The following is a 21,851-nucleotide window of genomic DNA, read 5'->3' as shown; positions in this document are numbered from 1 at the left end:
AACTATACTGGCTCCTTTTCAAGTCAAGGAGCAGCGGTTCTAAACTTTTATTTAAATTACCACACACAAATACAAAAACAACCTTATTGTTTTTGTATTTGTGCACTTTTTAAAAGTAACATGAAATTCTACTTTGAGAGTATTTCAATATATGACATTTCATATTTGTACCTTTTCATATCGCAACATGTTGTGAGCTTGTCGATCAACTATTTTCACTAGTTTGGGCCCAGGGAGACATCAAATGTATCGAGTAGTAGTGATAGTGAAACGTATTAAGGTACTATACTATGTTTACAGTATAATTATATAATGAATACAATGCCCCTTGGACATGATGGCACATAGTTGTTGTCATTTGCGCCTGCCCAAGTACTTCTTAGCCTAGTAAACTGACTCCTCGTCTCCTCCCATCTTCTGTTCGAATCAGGTTTGTATTGTGAAAGGGGTATGATTTGATAACTTGGTCACATTTCATAGACACTGCCTTTTCTTCTGACATCGGTCAAACATGTTAGCTAAAGACCTAAAGTAAGCCTCCTCAGAATAAATAGGTAATATTTTACACTTCGGGATGGATTTAAAACTGATATCAACCATGTATTAATGTGCAAACATGATCATCATTGTAGACAGGTGTCATCATTGTGTATCATAAAAGAGTACTTTCAGTGCCCTCTTGTGTTCAGATGTTCAAAGTTTCATTTTCCCATGAAATGATGCTGACAGCTGTAGCAGCTTAACCCTCAGCTGCTCAGACAGCAGTGCTCAGACTGCTCACTGTGCTCAGACAAAGAAATAAGCCACGTCCAAACGGATACGTTACGTGTTTAGGTGGAATACGCAAAAGTTGAAACTGGGTCCAGAGTGATGGGACTGCGTGAGTACAAAGGCTGCAATTATACCTGACTTTATTTACATATGTCTCTTTTAACATAATCATTTTTGAAAGACCTTTCTTGTTTTGTCTAGCTGGATAGTCCACTACATTTTCCTAGCCTGCTTCCAGACCATAGACCCCGCCCAACATTTTCCCCCCTGTTTTATATTTACTCACGGAGCTAGGCTAGCCCTGAATACATTCAGGGCTAGGAGCTAGGCTATGCGTTATGTAACAGAGGTGATCCGAACCTCCCCACCCGGCTTCGAAACCGGGTTTCCCACGTGAAAGTCCAATATTTAACCATTACTCCAAAGGGATATCCGATTCCTTATGGAATGAGGGCAGATACTAGACAGAGGTAGCCTGATTTCAGACTCTAAGCAGTTCACTCAGAGAGTGGGCGGGTCTATTGGCTGGAGCCAGGCTAGACAGAGGCTTCAGTCTGGGGCTGCGACTCTCTCCGCCACATAAATACACCCTTTGGTCCGATCCACAAAACCTAACCTTAACATCATTAAACGGGAAAATCCCCATTAAACCCCAGTAAAACTATGCCTAACCCTAACCCTAACCTCAGTAACCGTGACGCGGGTGATTATCTTATTTATCTAACCTGCCGACGATGTTCGACACAACGGGAGTTCGACCTATGGGGCAGTCCCCCCTAAACTTACGTAACATCACAACACAGAGAGAAGGTGCAATTCTAAATTGTAATCTATCTATGTAGTCAGGGAATTTTAATAAAACCCTGGGAATAAATTTGTTACCAAACGATCCCTTCACCGATGTGTTTGTAAAGATGTCTACTAACATATCTAACAAAGATTGAAATTCAACATCCCTAGGAGAATCTTTGACAGCTAGGGTAATTCTGGTCTATAAGGGAAAAAATGACTCCCAAAAATATGCTTTAAGTAGCATGTGAGGGGTCTAACTAGGTGTTTTTAATTATTCTGAATCCATTGCAAGCATTTGTTTTGCACGAAAAACATTCCTTGGGCCGGAAATGGACCCCATACAACTGTGAAAAGTGATTACTCTGTTTTTGTCCCAATGAATGTTTTTTGTGCAAAACAAATGCTTGCAATGGATTCAGAATAATTAAAAACACCTAGTTAGACCCCTCACATCCCACTTGAAGCATATTTTTGGGAGTAATTTTTTCCCTTATAGTAGGCTATAGTGTATAGTAAGTGAATGAGACCCAGAATTACCCTAGCTGTCAAACATTCTCCTAGGGATGTTGAATTTCAAGCTTTGTTAGATATGTTACTAGACACTTTTACAAACACATTGGTGAAGAAATTGTTTGGTAAGGAATTTATTCCCAGCTTTGACAGGTATTCTGCTAAAATTCCTTGACTAATGGTCATTGACTCATTCTAGCCTGGATCCAGATTCCAGACCCTGGCCTGAATCGCTAGCCACGCACATTAAAAACATAAATGTGGTACGAAATGAAAATTCAGTCTGTGTCAGCCTATGGTCGTTCTCTACACGAGTGGTTCTCAAAGAGGAGGGAAGGGGTCCTTGAAGGTGTTTCAGGGGTTCCACCCAGCTATAGTCTAGTAATTGGAACCAAATGGACCCTTATGGGGTCTGTAACTCTGACAGTGTACAAATAGTGAGTGAGAAGACGGAGAAGTCAATAAAGAGTGTTATAAAGCCCAAATATGGCCACCAGCAGGAAGAACTGCCCATAGGGGCAGAATCTTGCTATAGCTCGAAGAGTCTTGAGTAGGGTGACCAGATCCAAACAACAAATGGGACAATGTTGAACGGGCAGGCGGGGTGGTTAATAGCAACTTAGGCTACTTAAGTTAAATGCTTTAAGGTCATTTGATACTGCCTATCGTTTTGTTTGTAACCTGCTGTAGCCTATAGGGGATATTTCTCACGTTATTTTAACAGGCTTAAAGCATCCAATTATTAGGAGGATACCCAACCCTATAATTTATTTGTGAGAAAGCAATGCTGTACGTGTCTAGCTCTAGCTTGCTGCTCACCTATGAACACCTGCGCATTGATTATTACTGGAGCCTGCCAGTCTCAATGTGGGACAGGGTCTCAATTTGTGGGACGCCTGAAGTCATGGAAATGTGGGACTGTCCCAATGCAAAGGGGGACATCTGGTCACCCTAGTCTTGAGCCTGAGTGGGATCTGGCCTGGGTTTGTTTGGATGGTTTCCAGCATTCTCCGCATCCTCCCCCCGCAACCACGTCTATTGTCCACAACTTACATTACACTACAAAGCTAGCCTTCTTCACCAGCTTGCCACTTCACTTAAGTCATCACCTTTTCCCTTTTATTGGATTGGTGGGCACTAGGGACATATGGCACCTCGATATATACGCATATAGGCCTATATATATTTTTTTTTAACTTTTTCTAGGGCAAATAAGTAATGTAAAGTAAGTATACATGATATGAACATGCTGCAAGATACATCATTATCCGACTTATCTTAATCCTTCAACTTATTATGCCCCATAATGCAATTGTAGAAATATTAGACCTTAACTGTCAAATGTTAAAGCACGTTCTAATCATTTAGGCTATAGGCTACTTACATTTACTTCTATTATTTTTACATTTAGGAAAAGAATAGCCAATTTAACACCAAGGTGCCCACTCTTCCATATTGGTGCCAAGCTATCTTGTTACCCTTTTATTACCTTAATTAACTTAATGTAGCCTATTTAACTTCAATGCACATCAGTGTTGTCAGATGAGAAATGTTGAATTATCATACCGAAGGCTTAAAATGAACGTATTTGAAAGAAAACCATCGTACACAGCCAAAAAAGATAAATCACATGTGTAAATATGTAATTTCACAAAAAAGTCCACAAAAAATCAGTGTAAGAAAGAAACAACCTGGTTTGAGACTCCACGCATCACATATCAGTGGCCAAAACGCAAAACCTCCTATCTGCAAATTTCACTTGAAATGATGACAACAGGCTATGCTGCACATGGTCAGTCTGTCTGCAAGATCGTTCTGCCCCTCACTTTGCCAAAAATGTCATGTGACTAGAACATGACCAGGTTTGCAAAAGTGGCAAAATGATGAAGCTCAAAACCTCCTATCTGCATTGCCTTGTTGATTGCTAATGATTGGTGTCAGGTGGTGAAACCTTTGATAAAAAAAATGTTAATGGTAATACTTGAAACAGACCTGTAGAATGTGCTGTAAAAAGTGTTATTTCACAAAAATAAATGCCTAACTATGTCTAGGTAAAAACCTCATATCTGCATGTTGTCAACTGCAGATAGGCTTTTACCTATAAATAGTAGATAGGAGGTTTTGCGTTTTTACACACATTTTCTTTTTCATTTTTCCAACAAATACCTATTTTCAGATAGGTTTTGTGTTTTGGCCATCGATATGCTGCGTGGAGGCGGTGAATTTCCTGGACCTTACACAAATAAAACCCTAGAACTGGACTGGAAAGACGCAACCAGTGTTTTTAATGCCTCCAAGTACAGATCGAGGGTCAGATTTATTTTTATTTTGAAAAGACAAACCGGATCCCGAATCATCAGACAGGGAATTTAGTAAATTCACACACTTTTCAGTGGTATGGCAACATTATTGTACATTTGGGGATTTTCGGAATTATTGATCGTACAGAGCGTAAAATTATCGTACAAATAAAATATATATCGTACATTTGGCAACACTGTTGCACATGCATGCATATGATGACGAAATCATTTGTTTCTATTACTTTCCAGTCACAGGACTAGCTATCGCAGGGGGTGCAGCAGGTAAGATTTTAAATTTTAGGTTTATCACATTTTGCTATGGACATATTTTAAAATATCAAATCCTTAATTTCTGTATTATTGCTCAATGCATGTTGGCTTATTCCAGTATAGCTATTACGCAACAACTCATTACAAAATTCTGTTCAATACATTTTAAGGTGGTGTGGTCTTGGCCCCTGTTGTACTGGGGACCATGGGTTTCACTTCAGTTGGAATCGCTGCTGGATCCTACGCTGCGTCTTGGATGTCAGCAACTGCCCTTGCAAATGGAGGGGCAGTGGCGGCAGGGTCTGCAATCTCGGTTTTAACATCAACAGGTGATTATGTTTTTATTTTATTTAACCTCTACCACCTACAACAAAACAGAAATCAGTCTACAAAGTGCAAACTGTCAGGGACCTGGGTGTATTTGGACCCAAATGCAGGAAACCAAGGAGGACAGTTTAACTCCGACTTAACTTAAAATAATTAAAACAAGGTACGCCTCACAGGGCAAAGTGCAGGAACATGGATACCCTGAATAACAATAACAAGGCAATGATTCGGCACAGATAGCAGCCAGCTGTGCCAACTAGGCACAGCTGACAGTGACACCAAGCTCGATATGAGTGTGTTAAAGATGCAGTGCACCCCCCCCCCCCCACCCCCAAACCATGATTATCAGGTATTATGATTAAACTAGAAGGAAGATTCTTTTTTCCAACAGAAAGAGTTAAAATTCGTTTTTTATGTGGCCACACCCACCAGTTCATTAAGTATGCCTGGTTGTCATGGTGGGTGGTGACCCAGCTGAAGTTAGCCACACCCACAGTGTTGGGTGAAAGGTAAAAGGGGAGGGGATGATTATATGATGTCATTTTTTCCTGTGTTTTTGGATCGGCACTTTTGACCCACAAGGTGTCAGCCTCCAGGAAGAAACCCCAAAAAACAAAGTGAATACATCATTGCTCATAACAACCACACCAGGGGGTCTAATGAAGTACTGTCAACCTCCTAGACACATGAAAACCAGAAAAAGTACTAAACTATGGCACTGCCTCTTCAAATTAAAAACAGAATCTCAACCAGGATTGATACTCAGCTCATCTCTTGAGAATACTAACAAACCCATGTCATGTTTTTTAAAGGAATGGCTGGCATGGGTGCGGCAGGCACTGCAGCTGCAGCCAGCGCTGGAGCAACTGTGGTTGGAGCTGTGGCTGGGTTGGTTGCTCGCTTCGTCTGAGTAGCAACATGAACCTCTGAAGCAACAACAATCTCTTCACAATTTAATGAAGCAACGATCTCTCCACAAAGGAACATTCAAGAATAGTACTCTCGTATACTTAATATATGGGATGTAAGTTAACAATAAAAATGAGGACATTGGAATGTTCATATCACTAGGCCTATATATATTAAGCATTTTTTTAACCAATCTACATTGTTTGTGCACGCAAGCATACAAGCACACACACTAACACACGTACATATTCAATCCTACATTAACTTCTACATGAGTCATAATAATAACTGGACAGTTGCATAAAAAGAATCATTGATTGAAGACACCATTAAAAACATCTAAGAAAGGGAAACCTGGTACAAGGTCAACATGTACATTGACCTTGTACCAGTGAACAGTACTGTCATGAAACTGTACCTTTTCCTATGTAAACATCTAATAAAGTCTTCAATCAATCGAATACATTATTTTGGGAGTCTTTGACTTTGGCTGCCATCAGTTCTTTAATGCTATAAATGTGATTTATTAATTTCTTATTTCTAGGCTATTTCAGTTTGTGCGCTGTTGTCTTCATGGGCACCAGTGACTGATCTCATTCCCTTGGTTTATTCTTTATCATATTTACGTTATGTTTATTCAACAGTGTTTATTTGTGTTGTTACCTTCAACATTGGATTGTTTTTGCCTGCAATAGTGCTGCAACACAATCCACCAGTAGGTGCTATAATGAAGAACTGGCTCCTTTTGACTGAAGGGAGTTCTGAGTTAATTATATTACTTACTTATATTATCGGTATTTACTGGGTAACAGATGGTGATCGGTGGAGGCACCTCGTGGATGGGTGTGTCTCAGCGGTTATAAAATGATGCCTCGCACCTACTCACTCTCAAGGCTGGTTTTGATCACATTGGAGGCAGGGTGAGCTGGGAGAGACATATTTTGTTGACCACACTTTTCGCACTATGGCACTTTCATATTTGTTCTTATTTGCTCACTGTGAAATTATTTCTTGACACATATGTATTGCATATTGGGTCCGGGGACCCCCAGGGGTCCTTGAGGGAGTTCCAGGGGGTCCCCAGCTAAATGACAGTCAGAAACCAAATGGACCCTTACGGGTATGTAACTCAGTGTACAAATGGAGTGTACAGAGTTAAATTAACATTGGTTTAACAATATGAATTGGAGTCTCAGAGAAATACCATTACATGGGGGTCAAACTGAGGGTCCTTTGGACTAGAGCCGTAAACATCTTCTCTTAATTTAAATGGGGGTCCGTGGGCTAATAAGTGTCAATTTGGGGGGTCCTCCTGCATTGGTGGAAAAGAGTAAAAGTATCAATACTGCAATGTAGAAATACTCTGTTACAAGTAAAAGTCCAGAATTCAAAAGGTACGAAAGTATTGGCATCAAAATGTACTTAATACATAGGTAGACCACGCACCTAATCATTAAAACACTTCTAAACCTTGTATGTTTCTACACCAGGGGTCTTCAACAGGGGGTCCGGGACCCCTAGGGGGTCCTCAGAATTACTACAGGGGGAGGCACCAAATCTATGTGTGATAGGACCATTCTTTTAAAATAAATGAACAACTTGAACCCTCTCATCCCTATTCTGAGGAGAACTTTAGCCAAAAATAGCCGATCTACAAGCATGTAGATCGGCTATTTTTGGCAAATAGATTTGGGGTAGAGGCTCTTTGTAGTTGATATTGTCCGTTTATAGACAAGCTAAAAACAGCCACACCAGTGATACACCACTGCTGTACCATGCACGTCGTACGCGTATGGTATGTGAGTCAAGTAAACGGTATGACCACAGCATGGCATGTCATCTGTTGAGAAGGAGCACCATCAGACCTACCTAAACTATTGTGACACTGCATTCCCTTCATTATTCACTAATCATAACGATCTGTTTTGACTCAAGTCTTTTCCATTGTTGGCATACCTTAGAGTACCTGCTCATCAACAAAGACTACAGTATCTGTTCACATTCATGGCAACCACCGCTATTGAAGGAAGCTACCTTGACAAACTAGTTTGTGCTCCTACTGGCACATTGTTTGGATGCATCTGGATTGTATTCTGACATTAGACTTGGTTTTGTTTTGCATGAAACGGCTCTTGTTGCTATAACACCTTTCTTCTTTTTTTTTAATGGAACACTGTTCCATTCATCTGGCTTTTAGTTTCGTTTCCCATGAAACAAATGCTGTTATCCCACCTAACCATCAGCTTACCATTTGAATATCATAGAGCAAGAGGCCATGGCACAGTAGCAGGCCTGGTATCTACTGTTTAGAGTAGCTTTGTCCCGTGACACAAGCAAGTTCCAAAGTTCCTCTCTTATCTCTCGGATTAGATAAGATAAGCTTTTATTGATTTCCGGATGGAAATTCATGTGTCATAGCATTGACAGTGGCAAAGTTGAACTTGAAACATAGGGAGAGCAGGTAACAGTAAAGGTATTTTTGATGAAATAGATACGTTGTTAGGCTGCCATGCATAGGGCCTCACACACAACGGACTGGGGCCTTCAATGGCAGCAGCTACGCATTGCCAATAACAGTCCTATAGGACTGTTATTGGCTGTAATATATTACCAGAACAATTAAACAAGGCAGCTCATACCTTAGCTGCAGGTATGTGAAGTAATTATAAAAGCGCTACAGGCACTTCTTTAAATATAGCATTATGTTTAATAGCAGTATTTATATCATATATCCTGGATTTCATGAGACATTCTTTTTACCGTAGGCCACTGTAGTAGGCCTACCAAGGCAAGTCAGGTAGGAAAAAAAATTGCAAATCTTCTATTTTCACCACAAGACACCATCCTACAAAGATGTATAAAACAGGGCTTAAGTGATTGAGTGAGCTTGGGAGTGATATGATTGACTGTGAAATTGCACTGGATTTCACAGCCAACTGTGGAACAAATAGGCAACTATGATATGATGATGAATATAATCTCTCTAGTTAGTTACTGTGCTAAAATTATGGTATTACTTCAACACTCTCTATATAAAGTTACAGTACATACTAAATCCCTAAAGTAGTAAAAGTGCTTTGTCGCCACCTTTTGGTAAAATGAAGACAACCATGGAGGATTTAGAGAGAAGACAAGCAAACATATAGTGCTTCTGTATGTTTGATTAACATAGATATAATTAAACATATATTAGGCTTACTTGTGATAAGTGTTGATAGTATAGTCCACATTCCTAAATTTAAAGATGGTGTATTTGCATTGACTGCATCGGTTTTTTAGATAGAATTCTGAACCTTTATTTAGTTGATGTTAAATGCTATTGTGTTGATTATACTACTGTATACAGGCTGGTCAGTACATGAGTACCTACCTGCTTTGTGAGTAAACAATAGTGATGGGTTCACTCACTGTGAACCCCATCCTTCAAGGATCCCTCCCAGGTTACAAAAATTGAATTCTCTCTTTTTTTTTTTACAAAATAATTTCTAAGTTGCAATATTGATACTTTACTCTGTAAACTCTAGCCTACTTTTTTTACACCACTGACAGGAATACCAGCACAGCATAATACAAACATTAGCCACTTAGCTGCTAAGTTATCATAACACAGTTGGAACTCACCAAGGCTTGCAGTAAAACTAATGTTGCTCCTCACAACAGCTGGAGTCATTAATGATGGTTTGATCTTCTGACATCTCCGACTCTGATTTGATCTTTCACTCCGTTTTCTGATACATATATCAGCCATATCAGTCTCTTTCTGTCTCTCTCTCTGCACTGCAGATGGCTACAAACATCAAAGTGTTCAAACCATGTTCAAACAGGTTTATGGGCGGTGTCTGTCCCCTGATTGGCCCAAAGCTAGACCCCTAACCCAAGTATGGGTTACCACTAACCCAAAAAATGGGTTACCCCCAGAAAAGTAACCAAGAAATATTATCTAACTCATGAGTTTTTAATGTGTATCATATTGGCTGTGGTTGCCAATCCGAGACATTGTCTACCACTCTGCCGTAAGGTGGATTACTGGTGGTGATTCCTTTGGTACCCACCACTGTGCACTCTATGAGAGCGCAGGCATATAGGCCTACTCTCTGACCGAGAGGCGAGATAAACACTGGTACTTGTTTCTATTTAAAAGTATTTCATGTATGCTCCCCTCATATATTTGTTCCATGCTAGAACCGTGTGATAGTACATATCCAGTGATCTTCTTATAATGAAGGCTCCTCTAGCGCACACAGTACTGGGCGAGGCAGCTTTCATCAGCTGCCCAACAACCTGGAACTGGAAACAAACTGTCCTCCCTGCCATCTCTTGGCAAGTTCAAAGGATTGATCCTTAACCCTTTTAATCATGATTGTACATGTTTCACTTGATTGCTGTTCTTTTGTAATTTACTTTGTCTAATTTATAATGTTTTGATATTGTGTTTTTGATTGCTCTGTATTGTAACCTCGGCTACATTGAAAATGAGGGCTTGCCCTCAACTGTACTTCCGAGGATAAATAAAGGTGATGATGAATCAAAGTGAGATCATAATATCAAGGCATATAATACGGACAACAGCAACCACTTGCAATTTCCAATTGCATCTTTCTAGTTACTTGCACAAGCAGAGCGCGCAAGTACTGCAATCGGCTGAGTATGTATGTATGTATGTATGTATGTATGTATGTATGCATGTATGCATGTATGTATGTAATATCTGAGCACAGTAAACAACCCAAAACTTAGGAAAGCCTTGATTAGGTACAGACTCCTGCCCACTATACCAAGACATCAGAGACACATACTTCCCACAGATTACAAACACCCGAAGTGGGTTTGAAAACATGACCAATGATGGAAAACTCACATACCTACTGGGAGAAATACAACAGCAAGATTTGTGAACTGTTGCGACAAAAGAAGGGTAGAAACACAACCACCCTAAGGACTACAAACCATGGATTGACATCTAGACCTATACTGCACATACTGTATAGTATGAAACAGAGCTGCTACCTTTAAATGCATTTTGAGAAAAGATAATGCTGCTATTTGTTGCAAAATCTTTATACCCTGTATATATAAAATGTCACAATGCGACATAGCTCTGTTAACACAATGCTGTACCCCCTCCAAATGTATATATGTTCCCCATTCTCAGCTGTTTTTGAGCGGTGTGGCTGTGCGTGTGTCTGTAGCCACTTTTCCTCAGCATTTTGCCATAGCAATTTGTGTTTTCCTCAGCGTTTTGCCATAGCAATATGTGTGTGTGTGTGTGTGTGTGTGTGTGTGTGTGTGTGTGTAGCCATATTACGTCATATTACATCACCAATTACACCCTAGACCTATCTGTAGCCACTTCTCAGCGTTTTGCCATAGCAATGTGTTTTCCTCAGCGTTTTGCCATAGCAATATGTGTGTGTGTGTAGCCATAATACATCACCATTTACATCCTAGACTTATATCCTAGTCTTTTTCCTCAGCATTTTGTCATATCAATGTGTTTTCCTCAGCGCTTTGCCACAGCAATGTGTGTGTGTGTGTGTGTGTGTGTGTGTGTGTGTGTGTGTAGTCTGTATTACATCACCAATTACCAATTGAAGACGTTATGCAAGCACGACCACCGCTCACTTCACATTGGGTGTGACTTTTATTTTATTTATGACACTTGCTATGGCAATGTAAACGTATGTTTTCTCATGCCAATAAAGCTCCTTTGAATTGAATTGTATGTATGTATGTATGTATGTATGTATGTATGTATGCTTGCATGCATGTCGGTGTCCTCTCTTGTTTAAGACCATAGCCCAATCAGGGAGCAGCATCTCTGGCAACGTCATCATTAACAGGCAATGAGGGACCAGTATTCCAGGTGATGTCATTGGTCATAATATATCAGTTCTTATTTGGAAGCGGTGATGCCAATGGTGGGCGCACCTCATGGCGCACTCTGCTTGTCCTGCGCAAGTTGGCACCTCGATAGAGTGCATTTCTAGTTATAGCTTAGTGTAGTTCTAATCTCAGACCCACCGTTCTTCCAGCAAATATATCCAGTAATTTTCAGTCGGAAATGTCCATAACAAGCAACGTCTGACAAAAACAAGATGAGTCAAATAATAAGCTTGGCTTCAATGTGGATCTGACTTCATGTTGATGACATCATATTGATCAGTTCTGACTAAATATGTGGGATGGCAGGATGGTGGATCTGAGATTATGAATTCACAAAATCTGAATAGTTTTCACATACAAAAAAACATACAGTACAAACCCTTTGGTGCTAATTGGTGGGATTCCAAGATTAGCCACAGACAGTCAGACCCTTCTAGATTAGATGCCTTTAAGGATCTACTTCTACGCTGTAAAATCGATTGAAAAAAGGACATGTTGCATGATACTTTGACTCAGTAGTGTTCTATGGGTGGATTAAAGAAAATATCCATTTTCTCTCAATCATCTCTTTTTGGCATAGGATATTAGCCTATTCCAGGAGTAATCCAGTTTTCCTTGGCCCAGACTCTGCTTCTTCCGAAGGTCTGCAATCACCTGTATTTTGTCATTGCATTCTTTGTACCACAACTCTCTCTGCTCCTGCCACTTCCTTTCCTTCTCAGTCCAAATGTTCGTCAGCGTCTGTGCTATTTCATCTGTTTCGTCTCTGAACCGCCTGTATTTCTCCAGCAGCTCCTGGCTGGGAAGAATGTCGGGCTCAAACTCGATCAGCCTCAAATCCTCATCTGTCCTCTTGATGTTCATCTCTGTCATCGTCTGGTCATCAGCGACGAACCTTTCGGCCATGGCCCGAATTTGGCCAATCAGTGCCATTCTCTCCTTTGCGGCTTTCTCAAACTCTGGTATGAACACCAGGTTGATCTTCTGGAGAGCTTTGAAGGTGGTGGAAAAGTCTGTTTCAGCCACAAGAAGTTCCCGTCCCGTGGATTCTCTTGACCACTTGTAAAGATAACCTGCTACAAATGAAACAGTTGCAACAGCAGCAGCACCAACATAGCACATCATCTTAAACTATGACTGTGAGTCATAATGTTCAAATGACACAGTTGTAGTGTAGCGACCTTATATAGGATATGGTGTTGTACTATGACGTATGTGACACCACTGACCTTATTCACACCGTGGCCATCTTGAATCACATGACCACATGGGGTGGCAACGCAGCCAATCAGAAGCGGGTGACGTCGACGATGACGTCACCTATCCATGGGGAGGCCTTAAAGCATCGACATCTATCTCCGTACACAGCTGTTCGTTCATAACTTACTGCTTTGCGACGATGAACGTGTTCAGGCTAACGGGAGATCTGTCTCATCTTGCTGCCATCATCACCCTGCTGCTCAAAATATGGACGAGCAGGTCGTGTGCAGGTATATCCGGAAGAAGCCAGATCCTGTTCGCTTTGGTGTTCACCACTCGCTACCTGGATCTCTTCAGCCGCTTCCACTCCCTGTACAACACCAGCATGAAGATCATTTACGTGGTCTGTTCCTACGCGACGGTCTACCTGATCTACAACAAGTTCAAGAAGACATACGATGACAACCACGACTGCTTCAGAGTGGAGTTCCTCATTGGTCCCGTAGCAGTCCTCGCCGTTCTCACGAGTCCTCACTTTACTCTGATCGAGGTCTTGTGGACGTTCTCCGTCTACATGGAGTCCGTGGCGATCCTGCCCCAACTCTTTATGATCAGTAAGTCAGGCGAGGCCGAGACCATTACGAGCCACTACCTGTTCTGCCTGGGTCTCTACAGAGCCCTCTATATCCTCAATTGGATCTGGCGTTACCATTCTGAGGGCTTCGCTGAAATGAACGCCATCGTGGCCGGTGTGATCCAGACCGTCCTCTACTGTGACTTCTTCTACCTATACCTTACCAAAGTTTTGCAAGGCAAGAGGCTGGAGATTCCAATATGACAGGACTGAGGAAGATATCAGACGGAGAGCTCCCAAGTTGATTTCAATTCCACAGAAAGATGATACCATTTTAGAAACAGCTGTATAATGTCTGTCAACCAAATAAAGAGTAGTTTTAGAGGGAAGACTAATCAAGACAGGCCAAGCTAAAGTGGTGGAGGCTGGAGGTAGAGACCGCCAAGTTGGATCATGGTGACAGACTTACCATCCCAATGTAGCTGACCTTGGACGAGAAAATAGAATCCTCGGCTAGATGACCTTGACAGTTGCTTCCGTCACAACAACTGGTGGGAATACCTGAGGGCCGTGAGGAATGATTTGGCCTCGAGTTCATGTCCAAACTGCTGGTAGACACATTTGCAGGCAACATGTTCATGACCCCCCCAGAGCTGGAAATCGTACACGTGTTGAGAGAACCAGCAGCCATGCAGAGCGACCCCGTTCCATGATGATGAGATTCCTTCACATCCAGGAGAAAGAAGAAACAAGGACAACCGTCTTATCAAGGGGAAGAGATTTCCATCTTCCCAGATGAGTGCCCAGCTCACTAAGAAGTCTGCATTCAAGGAAATCAATCCTAATGATTCCTAAAGGATGTCATGTCCACCACCTTGTAGGGCTATGGGTCTCCCATGATTGCATTTAGCTTTTGATGCTTTTGACACACTCACACTCCCTAGTGAAACACTCCATAAATATATGTATGTTTGTATATAAAACATATATTTCATAAAATGTGCAGTATACATGGCATATACCTTGTGTGTAAATGGCTTCAAATATACATACACATGAAATGCATGCATACATGCATATACAAGTTAAACATCTTCTGAATATACGGAAGGTACTTCAGTGGTATTTCAGAGTAAAAGCCAATTTTAAAATAAGCCATTTCATAAAATAATAAGCCATTTCATAAAATAACTCCTATTTTGCATTATTATTACAAATTATAGCAGCCCTTAAATGACATATTACAGTCAAAACATTATGGAGATAAAAATATAAAATCGCAAATGCACAAGTCAGAAAAATCAAACGCACTTGAACCCTGGTGGGGAATTCTATGAAAAGCCTGCATCCTCAGTCTACTTTCTCAGGTGACTGAATATGGCCAGCAGGGGCCCCAATGCCCTCCACAGAGGCACCAACGAGAAGCATCCTGCATGACTGGTTGCTTCTTTGCCTGGTTCTGTACTGGCAATACAAAGGGTTGTGAGGATAGCCGTGTGCATCAGCTCATGCCTTCTTCGATGAAGTTGAACGCTGTGTCAGCAAAGCTCACATAATCATCCAAGGGCCAATTAGCCACCCCAACATGGGACATAGCTATGTGGTGCGTGACCACAGACAGCAGACTGCTAAAGAGAGTTTTTTTTCTCAGACATTGGACATGTGAACATGCTGACCAAGGCAGAAGCATTAGACAGAGGATAAGCAAGGCTTGGGATTAACGCCAACTCATCCCCTTCCCTCCTGTCCAGTGTATGCATGTTGTCATGTAGATTCTTTTTTACGTAGTCTTTTGTTTCGTTACTCATATGTATCTGTACACATGTTGTAACATTAAAGACCACCTTGAACCATATGGATTCAATTTGATATAGGAGTCCAATCAGTCCATGTGCCAAAGTGTTGTAGCCTACTAACTGTGCCCAAGATGCTGCGCTCTTTGAGGCTCCATACCTTGAGGAGCAATTCATTGTCCGTAGATGTAACCATCCTTTGCGTTGATGATATACAAATGACTATACCTCTTTGATACCACAAACCTTTTTTATTGTCATAATAATAAAGCTGCCCTTAACTCTACTTACTTTCTAGTAAGATGCTTTATAAAGCCTTGAATTCATTGGGCTCATCGGCGGAGGACGAATCAAAACATTTATTCTTTTCTTTGTTTGAGCGTGAGCAGCAGGAAGACCCAGATCATCAGCAGGTATTGCGTCCTGTTTGTGCTGGTTTGGGACAGTGTCAGCTTTCACCCTGGTGTCCAGGAGGCCAGTGGTTCAACATCGACAACCAGTGATTCACATTTACAGCCCTTTCCTCAAGCCTACAGTATAGACATTTCTTTTCGTCTTCTTTCTGCGTGGCAGTGGCCAAGTCAATGACCAATGGAACACTACCCATAGGCTAGTAGTATTTACACTACTGGCCTATGTGTTGATGTATGCAAATAGATTGAGCCTGTGAGAAAAAGCTAAAGTAAATATGATGTCTTTCTATTGTGTTTTTCTTTTTCTTTTCTTTTTTCTTTTTTGCCAGACCCATGAAATGGGTAGGCCTACATAAGCAAATGTCGGTCTGTCCGGGTTTTCTATATAAAGGGTATATATGATGATGACATGATGATGACATGCCTACAAAAGGCATGATGTCATAAATGATGATGACAGACAGGGGGTCTGGCACAACCAGGTTGACCTGGTCTAGTTTTTATACAAATTGTAGTGGTAGATCTCGGCTTACACATTGGAATAAAACATGCTCTCTTGAAAAGGTTGGTTACCACTGCCCTAAATGAAGCCTGCGCGTCCCTGGCCTGGACCCCACTTTGAGAACCACTGCTCCATACAATTACGATTGCTATCAGAATATAGAGCTCAGTTTTTTTTTTAAACCAAACAAATATCACTTAAATAATCACTTAAAATGCAGCATACCAGCCTAACAATCTGAGTCAAACATTTATTGTTATTAGCATAGACCTGTGGTAAATAATTCACCATGGACTTTCCAAATGGGAAGTCTCATCATGACATAAATACCATACAGCGTCATACAAACAAAATGCTTCCAGACAACGCTGAGAAACCAAGATGAAAGCCAGCGGTAGTGCATAGCACCAATATACGAGTAAAAACTGCTAAAAAAAAAAACATGGATCACTAATGACCAATGCATACTGTACTGTAAAAAGGAGTTTTTTCCAGCCATGCATTGGTTTTCCCCCCGACACGCTTCATCATTCCAAATCTTTAAAATGTAACGTCCACAGAATAGCTGTACAATAAAATAACAATAAAATAAAATGTGTACATTTTGTCATACATACATACAGTCAAAAGTAATACTAATCAGTCACTTCACATTTTACTTGTGACCACCTAATCATAAAATGTGTTTACATTATTAATACGCTCGCACAACTTCTTCATCCGACTTTGTCCATTTCATGGGTAGCACTTCCATCTTCACTGACGTCGTAGACGTGTGATCAGAGCAGTGCACGTGCGTACGCATCGTTGTGTAATGTGTATACACATGCACGGCATAAGAAAAAGCGTACAGCCTTTTTTCTCTTTTAGGTCCAGAAGATTCATACGCAGTCCAGTGGTCCAGACAAAGTAAAAACAGTCAGTACTTATGAGAGCCCGACCGATGTTTTTTTAACGTTTGTATTGTCCGTGTTTTTACCACTTTTTAACCAATAACCACTCGACCACAATTGAAATGTAAATGGGTTTGTTTAAATCGGACAGGAGGTGTGTCTAATCAAGTGAATATCAAATATCTAAATATTGAATAAAGCAATATGTCTGGTGTCTAAACAGCCACAAGTGAGTTGGAGTAGATGTGAAAATGAACCCAGAAATAAAAGCAAAAGTGATGTATCCCTTTAATGCAGAAAATGATTCTTTCCTTGTTTAGGATTATGTCACTGTACCAGATTTAGTATTGGCAGAGGACGAGGAATTGTTACTTTTGAGGAGGACTGAATTTATTTATTTCTCTTGATGATTCAGTCCCTCCCCCCCCCACCCCACCAAATGTATGTGTCCAAATAAAGAATGTATTGTTCATTTACTTGTTTGATTATATGTTATAAATGTTCTCAAATAGAAACTTGAGTTTAATCCGTTTTTTAAACTGATTTTGCACTTTTTTTCCGTAATAAAGATCGGTCAAAACGTGGGTAATCGGAGGTCTAGGAAGCTCCTAAATCAGGACGGGCATCGGTCGGGCTCAGTAGTCCTTATAAACTGGTCTCCACCACTGGGGCAGCCATGGCTGCTGCTGTTGCTGTTGTGGTGGTGGTGGTGGTGGCTGGCAGCTCCTCTGCTGCCCCCTCCTGGCCGTGTTTGAGACAGATCTCTTGGTGCAGGGGTGAGTTGGCCTCCTTCCACTCTCTGAACTTGTCTGAGGTCAGCTCTGGATCTGACAGCACCTGCTCCAGCACCAGTAGGTCCGCCTCTTTAGACTGGCCAAGAGCACGAGAGAGAAGAGAAGAGGAGCACAGAAGAGTCAGATTAACCCATTTAGTCCTGCAAAAAAAGTCTTCTAGATCCTAACAGTTTTCTGGAAAAACCCTGCCTGTTTCTCTGTCAGTGGTTCTCAAAGCTCACAGTGAGCTTGTATATCTGCAATTTTCAATGGTTCAAGTGGTGACACAGATATGCGTACCCGGTCTAAATAGGTAAATGATGATGATGGTAAAAGTAAAATCCAACAGAATCCACATACTGCTATTGCAGCCATACCCAACCGGTGGTCCGTGAGGATATTTCAAGTAATTGGCAAAATACTAAGACATCGTTGATAACATAATATAACAGTATTATTGTTATACTATTAAATACAATTTCAAATATATGTTCTTTAAAACCTTGAAAAATACATTTTCATTGTGATACTGCTACATAGGACATACACATTCTGTACATTGTCTTCCTCTCACAATAGAGAACTACAAAGAACACCACCCAAACAGCAAACCATCAAACTTTTATTTTTTTAAGCTTTTAAGTTTTATTCATTAAAGCAAGTCCGGCATTGTAGCTTTAGACTTGATAATATAATGGGATAATATGACATTACAGTAATCCCAAGAACAGTTGATTCAGGTTTTAAAATCTTTAGGTGATTTAGAGACAAAAGGGTAATGCTCTACCTTTAGCGTGCTATTGAGGGTCCTGACAAGATGCAGCTTGTCGTTGATGGTCTGGTTTTTGCAGCGTTTTATGAAGGAGGCTCTGAAGTCTCTCTTAGTGGAGGGTTTCCGGTCTCCTATGGGTGAGAGGCTGGCCTGCTTCAGGTGGATGTACAACCTCTCCATTTCATCTGAGCAGCTGTCCCCGTCTAATGGAAGAAATGGGCAATATACGTTCATGTAAACTGACTGCATATTAAAAAGTCGATCTCCAGAAATGTTTTAAAGCATGGGCGTCAATTGGGTATGACAGGGGTATGCAGCTGCCATACCCTGGTTCAAGGGGGGGGAAATAAAAGTTACTTTTAAATATAAATCCATGAATGTCTCTTTGTGCTGGTTATTATATTGTTAAATTATAGTAAAACAACTACAAATGCTAAGTGCTTAACACAATGGTCACTTTTACCAGTTATTATAATTATATTCTCGACACTTGTATTCTCCCCATCCTGACAAAATGGTATATTCCCAGGTTCCGCAGGTCAGCTGCACAGGTGCAATGCATTATTGTTAATTGTGGCACGTTTACTAACATGCCAAGTTTAGCTGCACTTGAACAACTGTTCCAGGCTGCCATATCCAGCCCAAGAAACCGTAGAAACCCGGGTAAAAAAAAACAGACAAAACCAGATTTTTTTCCATATCTCTTTGCCATACCCTAACTTTTGCTGAACTGACGCCACCGTTTTAAATCAGTGGTTTTCAAAAGCCTCAGGGACTGGACAAGGGCAACGGCATCTGCATCTGCACAGCCAAGGTCGGTCAGTGATTGTGATGGAATGAACTCGCTTAGTTTGTGTTGGGACCAGCGTGAACGCCCGCAAGAATCTCAGAACTCTTTAGCCTCTCCGTCGTGGCCCGAGTCTGACTATATCTTGCCGCTACCATCTGCACCATCTTCTCAGGAACACCAAAGGCCCGGAGAATATAATTGTTTGTTTGTTTCATCACTTCCAATTTAACTTGTTTATTCTGTATACTTGTGTTCTCTCTCCTGATTAGATTAAATGGATATCCTACCCAAATGTATTTTCAGCTGGGAAACCCCTGTTGCTGAACAAACACGCCATGTATGACAATGATTGTTATTGGAATATAGCTATTAAACACAGTATTTTAATCCAAATGTCACTTACACATCCCCCTCCCCTCCCCCCCTTAAAAGACTGCAAACTTTTGTCACACGGAGTGTTGGTCAATCCAGACAGACTGTTACACAAGAACACAAAAAGAGGAAAGATGCCCTGTCTTGATGAAAGTGGAAATGGCAGCATGAAAAATGCAGCTCGGTTTCCTTGAAGGCAAACAGAAATTCACAACTGACGCTCATTAGGAATCTGACGCTCTAAATATGCCTCCAAATATCTGATAATGGTTCTCAAACTTTTCCCTAAACAGCCTCAGGCTGTGAAAATGGCTTTTCAAAACCCTGTGGAAATAGATGAAATAGCCAGCCGATCTACAAGCTCATGATAATGAAAATAGATAAATTGGAAAGCCAACAATCTTATGAATTTGATTTGAAATATAATATAATCTCTTATGATTCCATCCTCTTCCATTTTTCAGATACATAGGCCTAAGCTCAAGCTTGTATATCTGCTATTTCTGTGAAACAGTGTTCTCAAAAACCATTGTTCTAAATCCAAAGACTCTTCTGAAAAACATATGGCTATTTCGACCTACCGTATTGACCTTCCATATCGACCGACCGACCTACCGACCGACCTACCTCCCTCTATAGAGACAGTACGCAGAACCCAGGGGGTTGTAGCCTAGTTCCAGACACTGAATCGCTAGCCACACCCCTTTAATTAAGTGAAACGAAATGTCAATTCAGGCTGAGTGTCAGGCTAAGGGGGTTGGCCAGTGGTGGGCGGACTTCGGCTCATAGGGGCTGGATTCAAACGCGGGAGGCGGATTCAGAAGGTTCATACTATCCAATAGAATCATGGCAGTAATGTCACGTGCACGCTGCTCTGTCCCAAAGGTGGGCTTTGAATTCCTCTTCAAACCTTTATTGAACACGGAAACTAACATTCCCAAAAAATAAAAAGTGTTTTAATAATGAAAAGTAACTTTTAATAATAAATAACTGTATTGCATTCATTCTTATTGCCGAAATTTACTCTTCAAACCATTATTCAACACTAGAAAATAACATTACAAAAAAAGAAAACGTTTCCTAAATAACTTAATAAATATTAGCGGCGAGGGATCCCCCCTGAGGACCGGCGGTCCGCGAGAGACACCCCGGTGGAGGGTTGACGGACCCCCGCGCAGTGGGCTATTATTCCAAACGTAGGAGACGGTGGTTGAAGGAGCGCATCTTTTCCGATCACGCGCGCAGAGGTTAGGGTTAGGTTTAGGCATAGTTTTACTGAGGTTAGGGTTAGGGTTAGAGTTAGGCATATTTTTACTGAGGTTAGGGTTAGGGTTAGAGTTAGGCATAGTTTTACTGAGGTTAAGGTTAGGGTTAGGGTTAGGCATAGTTTTGCTGAGGTTAGGGTTAGGGTTAGAGTTAGGCATAGTCTCAGTTACTGAAAATAGCCATTATGTTTTCTTCAGATGTAAACAAACATGGCTGCCATGTTTGAAAGATGGGGTTGTATGGGGGGTGGAACATGCAAAATCGCGATTGAAATCATGTTTACTAGATTTAATGGGGTCCAAAAAAAAAATAATATTCAAAAAAAAAAGTAAAAGTCGCCCAAAGTCGCTTGGCAGGGAAGTCCATAGTGAGAAAGTTGATCTAAAAGTCGTTTGGCACTGTATGAGTTAGGGTTAGGGTTAGAGTTAGGCATAGTTTTACTGAGGTTAAGGTTAGGGTTAGGGTTAGGCATAGCTTTGAGCAATTTTCTTTATACACTACTGGAAAGAAATAGTTTTCTGTAACTTTCATTACTGAAATGTAATCCACATTGTATGAAATATAAAATTGTTGCAAAACATTTAAAGTTGAGAATTGTTCACAATTACCCAATTAATAGCTAATAAAAGTCCACTCAACCCTCCAACACATTTCCTATTTTGTTGTATTTCAGTGAATAGTTACAAAAAAAATGTATGTCAGCATACATTTATTTTATTTTATTTTATTTATTTGTTT

At 40.8% G+C, this 21,851-nt stretch overlaps 3 protein-coding genes across 3 annotated transcripts in view; 2 read left to right on the top strand and 1 right to left on the bottom strand.

The window, feature by feature from the left end:
• The first annotated feature begins 749 nt into the window (after positions 1-749).
• On the top strand, positions 750-6,343 carry LOC308305657 (interferon alpha-inducible protein 6-like). The gene is made up of 4 exons (XM_080750489.1): positions 750-880; positions 4,626-4,658; positions 4,817-4,975; positions 5,786-6,343. The coding sequence occupies exons 1-4, from the start codon at positions 871-873 to the stop codon at positions 5,881-5,883; spliced, it is 300 nt and encodes a 99-aa protein (XP_080606615.1). The 5' UTR covers positions 750-870; the 3' UTR covers positions 5,884-6,343.
• Positions 6,344-13,164: 6,821 nt separating this feature from the next.
• LOC308305942 (ER lumen protein-retaining receptor 2-like) lies at positions 13,165-13,803 on the top strand (the record flags this gene model as incomplete). Its single annotated transcript, XM_080750841.1, has 1 exon — positions 13,165-13,803. The coding sequence occupies one exon, from the start codon at positions 13,165-13,167 to the stop codon at positions 13,801-13,803; it is 639 nt and encodes a 212-aa protein (XP_080606967.1).
• Positions 13,804-17,533: 3,730 nt separating this feature from the next.
• Positions 17,534-21,851, bottom strand: part of LOC308305678 (connector enhancer of kinase suppressor of ras 3-like) — a gene marked incomplete at its 5' end in the record, with an annotated part of 128,172 nt that continues 123,854 nt past the window's right edge. The window contains 2 exons of the mRNA XM_080750516.1: positions 17,534-18,010; positions 18,701-18,888. Coding sequence (XP_080606642.1) covers positions 17,786-18,010; positions 18,701-18,888 — 413 coding nt within the window. The 3' untranslated portion in view covers positions 17,534-17,785. The remainder of the gene's footprint in view (positions 18,011-18,700; positions 18,889-21,851) is intronic.

The sequence above is a fragment of the Nannobrachium achirus genome, assembly GCF_963921795.1.
Source record: "Nannobrachium achirus genome assembly, chromosome: 20".
Taxonomy (NCBI): Eukaryota; Metazoa; Chordata; class Actinopteri; order Myctophiformes; family Myctophidae; genus Nannobrachium; species Nannobrachium achirus.
This window is presented reverse-complemented; position numbering and strand designations above follow the sequence as displayed.